This window comes from Chlorocebus sabaeus, chromosome 15, assembly GCF_047675955.1.
Source record: "Chlorocebus sabaeus isolate Y175 chromosome 15, mChlSab1.0.hap1, whole genome shotgun sequence".
Classification (NCBI taxonomy): Eukaryota; Metazoa; Chordata; class Mammalia; order Primates; family Cercopithecidae; genus Chlorocebus; species Chlorocebus sabaeus.
In genome coordinates, this window is record NC_132918.1 from 35,846,758 (window position 1) to 35,859,260 (window position 12,503).

The following is a 12,503-nucleotide window of genomic DNA, read 5'->3' on the forward strand; positions in this document are numbered from 1 at the left end:
ATTAGTGAGCCTTTACTGCCAGTGTTCAATTTCTCAGCATTTAGTAGTCTCAAAGCAACTCCTTTGAAATCAGCAGTGCAATACGATAGTTTTTCTGTGTCTTCCTCCAGTCCCCTGGGTGGAAAGAATTCTTATCTTGTAATCACAATAATCACTCTAATCCTTTACATTTATCAATATTCTCTTATCAAGACTTTGAAGTTTTCCATATACTTTTATTCATCTTTCAAACCATCCATATATTTGCAGGTATAGAAACTGAGGCACAATATGGTTATTAAACTCTTTCCTAATACACTTACAAACTACATTATATAACTGGGAAAATCATATTTAAACTAAGAAGAATAGGAACCTGCTCAGCTTCCAATCAAATCTCCTACTCCTAAGTTGTTGATCTGCACCATATACACAATTTCATTACAGGGATTAATGCCATTTTCTTCCCATCCTCTTTAAAAATGAAGGTGATCATTTCTTACTACTATGTCACACTGGTTACTATTTAATAAGCACCGAAGTTATGTGCCAGGTGCATTACACAATGTACAACACAACCATGCAAGACAAAAATGAAGTTATTATCACCAGATTATAAAGGAAAAAAATCTAGGTTCAGAGGTTAGGAGGCAAAGCAGGACTTCTGACTCAGGTCTACTCCCCTTACCCCCTGACGCCACAGCACAGGCTCTTCCCAATGATCCCTAAGTGTAACTTTTTACCCAAAGGCAAAAGCACAGTAGGACCAAAGAACTTCTATTGCTGCATACTGGTTGTTAACATAACTGAAGTCCTCCGGTGACTTACCTGAATCTGTCTGAGGCTAGCACTCTCATTCTGACACTAAACTGGGAGAAGCCACTTCTCTTTCAATGAAAGGTAATGGAAAATTACTACTTCTTTCCCAGATGTTACCAGTTGTTTGTGTGTAGTTCTGTTTGGCAACAAGGCACAATCTTTTTAGTCTTTGCTAGCCTTATATATGTGTACATGCACATATATGTGCACACACACTTGGTATGCTAAATTCGGAGAGATTCCTAATTTTGGAGACACTTTGGTGAGTTTCTGTCAGAATTTTCTTTGGTGACTTTTCTCCTGATTTAAAGTAATTCTGAGAACTTCCAGGAAAGAGGTGAAACCTATTCCACACTATATAACCCTCAGTACTTACATAACTTGACATATGACTATTGTCTACCTAGCTCATTAGAAGGTAATTCCATGAAGGCAGGAATATTCCATGTTTTGTTGTTAATTGAATCCTATGGCTAAGACCAGTGGTGGGAGCACAGTAAGCACTCAGCTCTTTGGGCCTTGGTATATCACTGGGTCCTCCAAACTCCTGGAGTGCTGACCCATTTCATCCTGTGACTCTAGGAGGGCAGAGGGCACTGTTGCTACGCACGTCGTAGAGAGTGGTGGCTATCAGAAACTGTGTACCGCTGAATGTTGTCCTTTCAAGAGATGACCCTGAAATAAATGCATCAGAATTCTTTTGCAAAGTTCTTTCAGTTTAAATGGAAGTTTAGGAACTTTTAATTGTATTGTTTGGAGACGATATTTTTGTTTTGTTTTGTTTTTAAAAAAGAACTACCTAAAATTTCAACCTTTAAATTATTCAGCTTCCTTTTCTAATTCCCCTTCCCCCTCTGGAAAACAAAACAAAACAAAACAGAATTCCTCATCAAATGCTGACTAAAAAGCAGAAATCTTTTTGCCAATAAAACATATTTTGCTTACAACCCCAAAACACACTGAAAATCTGCAAAGACTCTGTTGGCTTAATGGAAGCATAAAAGGTAAAAATCTAAAATTTTCATCTGTTGCAACATGTGCAGAACATGAGGATGCCATGGCAGATACTGCCCTGGGAAATTAAAGTGACTTGTTCAAGTTTAGCGTATCTCTTCTTTCTGGCTAACATTTGCTGAGTCAAATAATCTTTTTTACAAATTATCTCTGTCTACATTTATGGAGAGTCATTTGTCTCAAGTGTCCGGTGCTCTGCCTGCCCACCCTGGACAGACTCTCAACTTTCCGCTGCTGGGCCATCATATTTACCCATATAAGTTCTGCATAATTATTTTTCCTTTGATATTCAAGTGGAACTATACAGAACTTAGTTAGAAAGAAGGCTGGTTCTCGAAACATTGGTGAAGTGGAAAAATTAGAAGGGATATTTTAGAAAGAAGTGAGGTATTTCTCTGCTGCTCAAGATTGTGTTTTTTTCCCTTGGGTCATTTGATGTGGAGGATCCAAGGAGGAAAACTTCCTGGCTCTTATGAAAACTTCACAGTAAGGTCCACAGAATTTCAGTGCCAGAAAGAACCTTAGACACATTCTACAGTCTAGCACAGCCTACTCACTTTATAAATAAGGAAACCGCAGGGCTTTTAAAAGGCCACAAGTAGTGAATGGCAGAACTGGAATACTAAAAGAGTATTAGTTAGGCACTCATTGCGGTGGCAAAACTCCAGCGCCACTTCCCAGGGTGCCAACTGCTCTGCCATTTTTGGTGGTGTTGGCCTTTCAGGAACTTTCTCCATGTACCATGGAGTTACAGATGTTGAGCTTCCAGCTTTAGGGGTTCCACTTATTTCAGAGGTGTGCCACCATCCAGTTGGACCAGATTAGAAAAAAAACAAAACAAAAAAACACTACGCTTGAAGCAACCAAGGGGAAGACAGAAACGAGCCAATCATTTTTGTTTTGTTTTTAGTGAATTCTGTGTTCACCTCAATATTAATGTAAATGCTGATATATTGGTTCCAGAGAATATTTTACTAATAAGTAAAAGTTTAATTGTGGTTTGAAAAATTGTGTTTTACTAATAAGTAAAGGTTTGTGGTTTGAAAAAAGTGCTGTTCTAGCACTTCGTTTCCTGGTAATAGCACCAACCAAACCTTGCCTTTCATCAGATTTAATTTTTAATCACCTACCCCTTAAGATCATAGCCTCCTGACTAAAGGGCAACATGTTGCTCTCTTTATCGTCTACTTTGTTTAGCACAGTGCTCTGCACAGGCTAGCTGCTCAGTAAATGTTTATTGACTTGGCTCCTGTCAATGTCAGTATGCTTTCATTTTGATGCAGAACAGCAAGAGAGACGCAGCAATGAGATTCCTCTTTGTACTTTACAAGAAGTTAACTCCAGTGCTCAACAGTTATGATTCACAAACACTAGCAACACCCATCACAATTACATCACAGAAAGTTCTGTCCTGAGAAACTAACAAAATAACATCAAGTCTAAAAACAACAAGAGACTCATTTTGTTTTGTTCTTGTACATCTTTTTCTTTAGAGATTTACGTTTGCTCTATGAACTCTAAATGAGAAAATTCATGTTACTGGAAGTAAATATTTTAGAAATATTACTAAGTAACCAAAGGGTATTACATTCCCAATTCAGCACTATCTCTATGTTATAATGACATGTTTAAAATTCTTTACCAACTGGCGCTAAATCCTTAAGACATAATGTTTGAGATTTTTTTGGAAACACATACTAGGCATCAGAAACCACATGAAGCAAGAGCTTTTAAAATTTAAATCCCTTTAGGAGGCCGAGGCGGGTGGATCATCTGAGGTCAGGAGTTCGAGACCAGCCTGGCCAACATGGTGAAATCCCATCTCTACTAAAAATACAAAAATTAGCTGGGCATGGTGGTGTACGCCTGTAATCCCAGCTACTCGGGAGGCTGGGGCAGGAGAATCACTTGAACCTGGGAGGCGGAGGCTGCAGTGAGCCGAGATGGTGCCACTGCACTCTAGCCTGGGTGACAGAGTGAGACTCAATCTTAAAAAAAAAAAAAAAAGTAAATCCCTGCCCTTTGCAGGTGCCAGCCACTCATAAGAGCAGAGGGAGGGCCTTTTAGCTAAATGATTAATTCAGGTGTCTCACATGCAGACTTCTTGACTTCCTCAATTTCTTGAATTTGTTAAAGATGATGTTGTATATCTTCACCAGCCATGATAGTGAAATGTTTGGATGTGATCATTTTTTTTTTTTCTTTGAGATGGAGTGTCTCTCTGTGGCTCAGGCTAGACTGCAGTGGTGCCATCTTGGCTCACTGCAACCTCCACCTCCTGGGTTCAAGTGATTTTCTTGCCTCAGCCTCCCGAGTAGCTGACATTATAGGCGCATGGCACCATGCCTGGCTAATTTTTGTATTTTCAGTAGAGACAGGGTTTGGCCATGTTGGCCAGGCTGGTCTCGAACTCCTGACCCATGATCTACCTGCCTCGACCTCCCAAAGTGTTAGGATTACAGACGTGAGCCACTGGGTCCAGTCAGATGTGACCATTTTTATTTTAGCAGCTGAGTTAGATTTATTACTGAAATGTATTGGCATTTTATTAGTTTTGTCCAACCTGTACTTGGTTTACTGAGAACGGAACAGTCTTATCATCAAATAAGCCCACAGCACTTTGTACTTTGCTTGGCATGACATTTCCCTCCTGGTGGTGCTGTTTATTACATTATGTCTTGTCTATCTTCTGCTCTCGTAATGTACTCAAAGTTCACCTTTGATTCTCCTAGTACCCAGTGACACCTGGACTTCATGTTCCAAAATGTTAATAAATGCATGAAAGGATAAATGAATGCATGAATGAAACAAGCACCTCTTTGGCATGTTATTGTGTTAGTTACCACACAAATCAAGTCAGTATATTTATTTTTCACTTGCTCGCTAGGTCATTAATTTAGTTTTAACTGAGATTCTTCAGTATGCTAGATGCTGAGACTTTATGGTCAAAAAGAATAGCCCCTATTCTCTAGGGGCTAGGAGCCTAGGGAGAAAAAGTCAACATAAGTGGTTCTAGGAATTTAGGGGCATAAACACACATGCTGATAAATATGTTAGATATATCTATTTAATAGAAAAAATAAACTCTAAACTAATACTATGAAGTACTGATGTCACTAACAAGCAGAGATTCAGAGCATAAGAAGACTGTGAATAAGAATTGTTCCCAGTATCTCCTATTTGACTACCACAGGATTAGAAAAGTCTTACATTAACTATCTATGAAGGGGATGGAGTTGTGGGATTGACTGATAGAAAAAAGGGGGCTGTCAGCAGAAGAAAATTCTGGACACAGAGTAAGGCCTAAGAGAAGGCTCAAAGGAGCAATGAATTGGCTTACTTAAACTAAGGTGTTTTTGAGAATCTTGTTCACAAATAAAATTGAGCTGACAGGCAATGATATAAGGCGAAACTAAAGAAATGTAAATTTGAGGATACCTTAATGAAAAAGGTATTTTAATCTGGTTAAATTCTTGACCCATATCTTTAGTATACCATAATTAGATGCTTTTAGAAGTTCTCAATAAAAAGAGGACTTTCTACTTTTTAATATTTTTCTAACTGAGGCTCTTTCACTTAATCCAACAAAGAAAGGAGGGAAAGACCTGCTTCTAAATGAGCACGTTAGAAACGAGAATATACGCACTCGTCTTTGTCCACCTTTTCTCGGAGCTTCTTTAGTTGTTTACTTTGGCTGAATTTCAGATTTTGAATTATGTTCTCGAAGTATTCATCTTCTTTGTAGTTCAACTATATCATATAAAAGATTTGGGGAGAAATATTAAAACCAATATCTTCAAAATTTTTGCTAAAAAACATAGGGATTTTCTTAAATTACATCAGTCAATAAAGTTAACAGAGAGCATTAAAAAACTTACCAAAAAAGGATGTAGTTCCAGTTAACCTAATTCTATTAAGTATATCACAAGTCAGTACTCCAGCCAAATCACAAATTAAGTCTATTATTTTACGATAATCAAATGAAATCAAGTGTCAAACAAACCTCACATTAATGACATTAATCTTCACATAACACATATGGATAATACATTCTTCTTTAGTACTTACCATGTGCCAAGTACTATTCTAAGTTCTTCAAATTATACATTATACTCATTCAATTCTGTTATACTAATAGAATCTAATATTATGCTCATTTAATACTGATGAACTAAGGGCTCCTATCCCCATTTTAAAGTCAAGGAAACTGAGATACAACTTAGTCACTTGCCTAAGTTTAAATGAGTGGTGGAACTGGGATCTGGAATCAAGGAACTTGGTTTTGAGTCTATGTTCCTAGCCACTACACTCCTGCTATAAGGACCCCTGGGGCTTCCAACTGTAACCAGATCATTTAAAAGAGAAAGTCAAGTTTCTTCTGCAAATGGAAAGAGAGAAGAAGGCACTATGGCTTGCAAATCCCCATGCTAGACTAGTAATCAATGAATGAGGAATTACTGTCATCCCAGGACGTGGGCAAGGATCACCTCGCTGTCACCAAGGTATCATGGAGTTGTGGTGACCACAAAGTTAGCAACAGGACTTTCAGTTGAGTCTGAAATCAGCACTGTAGTGACTTTAAGCAACTCTCTGCTCTTTTAGCTGTTACATTACCAGGGCAGAACAAAATAGTTTTCAGTTCTCAAATCTCAGGGTTTGTTTTGTTTTGTTTTTAAAATACAGTAGGCATGAACTGGTTTATCTAGTAGAGGAAAACTTAGAAGGTGGAGGAAAACTTGAAGCCTGTGTAAAACGTGATAAGGAGCTTCCCTGTTGTTCACCACCTTGATGTCTATCCTTCCTTGATACTCTTTAAAGGACACCAGATTTTACTCACTGTTCTTAAAATGGAATATATGGAAACCAAATGAACAATAACCAAATATAGTCCTGGCTAATGAAAACAAAAAGGCTAAAACAAATATCATTCTGGCACCAGCGTTGCCAGTGTTGAAGGCTTTATACAATATGACCTGTGGTTTTAGGCTACTTCACATAATTTCAGGTACCCCATAGCTAAAAATGACACTACTATCAGCCCTAAGTATCAGTAGTCCAGAGTCTTTATAGAGACTTACCTCGAGGTACTCATTATTCAGTTTGTTATCATTTGAAACAATGTCATCAGGATAGCCGATCCTTTCTTTAATTGCTAAAGCCTATGAAAATTATAATATTGAATGTGAAGATGATTATGTAACTTTCAGATACACACTTACAATCTGTCCATGACTAGCAATTGAATAACTTGATCCATACTGTTCATAAAACGAGTGTCTGACATTCTTAAACAGAGAACTTTGCAATAGATCTTTCCTGGGAGATTCAAGAACAAAGGAAAATTGGGTCTGAAATTGAGTTTCTAATGCCTTATCCTTACAGGCTGCAGCTTTCTCAAGAAAACCAACATGAAAACTGACAAAACTCATTGTTCCACATATTTTGTAGTTTTATGAACTTTTTCTCTCAAAGGCTTTTTTATTTTTACAAGTTTTTAGAAGGAGTAATATTTAGAGCTTCCATTCTAGCAGGTTATAATTATCTTTCTGCCTCATTGATTTGGCTGAGAAAACAAATATGGGCTTATAGGTTTACTGCTAATATTATTCCTAAATATTGGTTCCTGGAGTTTTTATGTTCTCCTTTATTCTCCAAAGTCAGTGTACCTATCTTCTCAAGTTCAATAAATGACATTAATTAGGTAAGTGGAAAACAGAGTTTTCCTTGTTATTGCAGCTCATATTTATCATGTATTTACTACTATCTTTCTTTCTTTTTTTTTTTTTTCTTTTGAGACAAGGTCTTGCTCTGTTGCCCAGGCTGAAGTGCAGTGGTGCAATCAGGGCTCACTGCAACCTCTACCTCCTGGGCTCAAGTGATCTTCCCATTTCAGCCTCCCAAATATGCACCACCACGCCCAGATAATTTTTGTACTGTTTGTAGAGACAGCATTTTGCCACATTGCCCAGGCTAGTCTGAAACTCCTGGGCTCAAGCAATCTGCCTGCCTTGGCCTCCCAAAGTGCTGGGATTACATCAGTGAGCCACTGCACCCGGCCTATTTACCACTATTTCTAAAGTTCATTTTAAATTATTTTAAAATGGTTTACTTTACTTATTTTATTATTTCATTATCACTTGTTTACTACTTGCTATTTCTATTTTTGTTTTATTTCTATCTTGGTTTTCTCAGTGATATTTGACTTCTGATTCTACCATTTCATATCACTCTTAAATAATTTAATCAATTTAAAATTTTCATGAGGAGTTTAGCCTGTATCTCTGAGTTACATGGTTTGCCATCAAATGGATGTGGTTTTATCATAAATCTGTTACATGAGCCCAGGGTTTCCCCAGTCAGTGGATCAGACCTCATATGTATCACTGAAGTAACTGAAGCCAAACCCATTTTCTTGTAGGTTTGCCATCAGTCATGACAAACCAGCCCCCACTCAGTGATACTTTATTTCCTGTAAGACGTTTCCTTAAAGAGTGTACTAAAGGATACAAATTCTACAGAAAATATAAACTAGTACACAAAAAAAAATTCATTGTCAATTACTTTGAGTAAATACTGTAGCAAAAACATTAAGCAAGTTTCTTTATTGCAGGACTTCTTACAATTAAAAATGGGTTAGATTATAAGGTTAGAATCATAAGTTATTATAAATGTCCAAGATGGGAAATTAATTTATCAATTTATTCATTCAACATATTTCAAGGGTCTTCCAAAGGCCACGTATGTTGTAAAGGACTGAGGATATAATGCTAGGCAATATTTTCTGTTCCCCCACCCCCACCCATAAAGAGCTTATTGTAAACAGCAATGATAAGCAGTGAAATAAATATTAACTCCCAAGTATGATAAAATCACACCCTAGAAGCATGTAACCTAGCCTCGGGTGAGATGAGGGAAGCCTTCCTACGAGAATTGTATACTAAACTCTTTTGACCATGAGCCTCTTGTGGACAACTTGCATGTTCAGTATTTTGTGACACCACTTTGGAAATGCTGATCCAGAACAATCCAACTGGCTTTACCAAGCAGAACCATGTCATGCACAGCTGTGACATGAAAGGAGCAAATCCAACCTGAATGTCTGAAGAGCTGGCCAGAGTGATGGAAAAATAGCAATACTGGGGGCTGAGGTTCTAGGCCTAACCCACTCAGGGCTCTTTGAGAGCTGAAAGAAGATAATCCTTCCATGTGATTTAATTCTAAAAGAAAACTAGACCAGAGGTTGATTATCTTATTAAAATACATTTATTATGGTCTCCTCTATCAATCCAAAGAGTCTGCTTTTTCTGCCACCCTAACTACAGAGATTCGTCAGGATGCATGCGAATGTTGCTCATAAAGCATGTTCACAGTTTTCACAGGACATATTCCCCCTAGTTGTTATGTAATTATAAAGACAAATGATCACAGTAAATTTAAACCTAAGATTTCGTGAGAAATCTTAGACTTATTCTTATGCAAGAGAGTAAAAGTCTCAATAAAAGCTGCACCTTATGGGCAGGCAGGAATAGTTACCAAAAAGCTTCTTCAACATCTCTTTAATTATAGACCTTATAATGCACCACCTTACATTTGCTTGAACAGAAACTTAACATTTTCACCTTGCTAGAGTATTGGTTGCAGAGATAAAAGATTCAAATTGTAGAGATACATCTTTATCCACAAAAACTCTTTTGGGAAATATTACATATTGAAAGAGCTTACAAGTTTTTATGCAATCTTTGATTATATTTTTTTTCCTAAATGTTTTTAAAGTTAATTTTTCCTATCCAGATTTTTCTTTGCTGGTTAGCTGCTTGCTCTTTACCTTTTCTTCAGCTCTCTTTTTGGTCTCAGCATCCATCCAAGTGAGATCATCTAAAGTCTGAATAAAAACTTCTCGGATCTGTGCAATCAAATCCTCAACCTCAAATCAGAACAGAAGACAAATAGAGGTCATTAATTCATTCTTTGTAACACAGATTTTTAAAAATAGAGCTACATGCTATCTTTGTATGACTTAATATGTTAATAAATGTAAATTTATAGACAAACTGTGACCTAAGCTAACAAATATATGGGACCATTATATTTTAAAAGCAATATTGCTATTATCAACACTCTTGATTAAATAGGTCTTAATATATGCAATAAGGTAAAAATCATTTTCAGAATGTAATGGTTTCACTATCATACTGGAAGAACTAACATAAAATATTAGGGTTATCATTACCATTAGTGGTTTAGCTAAGCATAAAGTAACATTTCAACAAACTCTTTCACCATACCATTAAGTTCCATGGTCTTCATTTTCTTAACAATGAAAAATAAAGCACATTTCTTACACTCCAAATGAATCCTGTTTTACTTTCTATGTTTTTAAGAAAATACTAATTTTGGGGCAATTTTGATAATAGAAGAGTTTATAAATGACTATATAAATAGAACATGTTACTGGGTACTCCAAATACACTGCCTCTGGAAAATGGTGAGCTGGTTTTGGACTAGACAGTATTAGGAGCAGAAACATAACTAGACTCTTGGGGAAGGCAAGGGAAGATTTATTGGGAAACAATGGCATATTATGATTCAGAGGTTCTCTGCCTAAATTAATAAAATTTTAGCCACATGATGGAGAACTGTAATCGCTCATCAATGTGAACAAACTGATAGTGTCCTATATAACTGACAATGTATCATTCTGAAAACATTACCACGTGTTTACTCTCTCCAGCAAATGCTGCTTCCACATAAAGCCTCCCCACAGCATTTTCCATATTCCCATTGACATAGTTTGCACAACGTCTCCAAGTTGCTGTTTCTGAGGTTGTACCATAAAGGGCCTATGGAAGAGGAAAAGGAAATGGCATTTGACCAGAAGGAAAGGTCTGGAGCATGTTAAGAGCACACATTCCACGAATGTCTTGTCTAAGTTCTTGAAATATTCATCACTTCTCCTCACAAGGCACATGTTCCTAGCCTATGATGAAATCTAATCCAAATGGATTGTTTACTTATATATGATCTGAAAACTAGGTATATTTTCAGTAGATGCCCCAGTAGAACTTTTTGCTATTACAAGTTAATATCATTGTAGAAAGCATTAGAAAAAAATACAACATTGTAACCACTGTACAAACATAAATGTGAAGTCATATTCAATAAATCTAATGGGGGAAATATAGTATATGAGAAAACACATTACTGCTTTTAAAGGTTTTAGCTGAACTCTGAGTACTTACAGAACCTGTATGTGTATATATTTAACAATAACAGGATAACCTAAGCAAGGGAGATTCAGCATAATACCATTTTTGCATTCTTTAATTTAAAAAGATGTCTATATTTTATTTTTGAAGATAAAAACTGGAAATTTTAATCAATCAATGTTATTTTCTTTCCAAGACTCCAAGTAACATGTTTGCTGGAGTCTCTCCTTCCTCAACCTCTACTGCCTACTCCCCTCACCATAGTACCAAAATGGTGATGGTTTAAATAACAGAGGTATAGGCTAAGAAAAGGTCTTATTTAACTCCAGGTAGGGGTACTTTCAATAGACCACCCACATCAATATAGTCCATCTGTGTATATGTCCAGTGTGCAATGAGCACCTGAAAATCAAGTTAATTAAAATAGATAACCCTGAAATTACTTTTAACACAATAACAACAACAACAACAAAAATCAAGATGGTATTATTTCACGAACTGGTTAAATAACCAAATGTGACTCCTTACAGGACAATGCAATCATGGTGCCACACAGACCATCATAAGATGGTGAAGCCCATGAAGACTTATCTTCCTTGGCAACATATCCTAAATATCTGCAAGATAACCAACTTTGGCATTTTATCCCTTCGCAAAGTTCACCATGTCCTAGCAGTGTACATGGCAAGCCTTCATAACCATGTATCACTTTATGTTTTAAGTCTTAAGAAAAGAGATTTTTTCTTCACCTTGCGGAAGGCATTTCTGGACTCCTTGTAGGTTCGGCTGAGGCTGCTTACAAGATCCATTATGAATCTCCAGGACATTAAATTTTGAAGATCTCTGTATAAAAAAAACCACCACCCAGCAACAGAAAAGATGAGGCTGCAAAGCTTCTGAAGAGTGATATGAAATACAAACTTTGAAGACACGGGGACTGTGACATACCTACCTGGCAGAATATTTGGTAAGAATGGGCTTAAGTTTGGTTAAATATTCTGGAGCATAAACAACCACATCTTCCTCATTTGTAATACTAATATTCACAGTTGACATGATTTCATTTGTGAAATTTAACCAGCTGAATGGCTGGAAAAAAGCAGGCATGAAACATTCAGAAATTGTGTATTTCTCTCCTTGGTTCCAAGATTCAGTTATAGTTAGAGGGTTGGACATTAAAGGGTGTCAGTTGCATCACATAATTATCACATTGATCAGTTTGATATTCACTTGGGATTCTTCCTCAACTGTTTCAATTAGTTTTTAAATAAAAACTAGTTCTTTAAATGATTATTTACATAGAATAATTAAACCAACCATTTAAGAGTAAAAACAAAGCCTTTAAGCTTAGGGAACATATACCTAGAAATTAGGCTTAATGTCATCTTCTTTGTCTAACCAATACAGAAATAAAAATAGAATTTAAATTTAAATTTAAAAATAAAGCTTTTTTGGTTGATGCAAAAATGGAAACATGTATAAAGT

At 36.5% G+C, this 12,503-nt stretch overlaps 1 protein-coding gene across 10 annotated transcripts in view; it reads right to left on the bottom strand.

Moving 5' to 3' along the window:
• MME (membrane metalloendopeptidase) overlaps nt 1–12,503 on the bottom strand; it is a 104,225-nt gene that overhangs the window by 27,668 nt on the left and 64,054 nt on the right. For all 10 annotated transcript variants that reach the window (XR_005241861.2, XM_008008655.3, XM_008008658.3 and 7 more), the window contains 6 exons: nt 11,971–12,107; nt 11,768–11,861; nt 10,524–10,652; nt 9,638–9,736; nt 6,891–6,971; nt 5,459–5,562 (listed from right to left, as the gene is read on the bottom strand). Coding sequence is in view for 9 of the 10 variants with exons in the window: in XM_008008655.3 (XP_008006846.1) it covers nt 5,459–5,562; nt 6,891–6,971; nt 9,638–9,736; nt 10,524–10,652; nt 11,768–11,861; nt 11,971–12,107 (644 nt within the window). In the remaining variant the exon portion in view is untranslated. The remainder of the gene's footprint in view (nt 1–5,458; nt 5,563–6,890; nt 6,972–9,637; nt 9,737–10,523; nt 10,653–11,767; nt 11,862–11,970; nt 12,108–12,503) is intronic.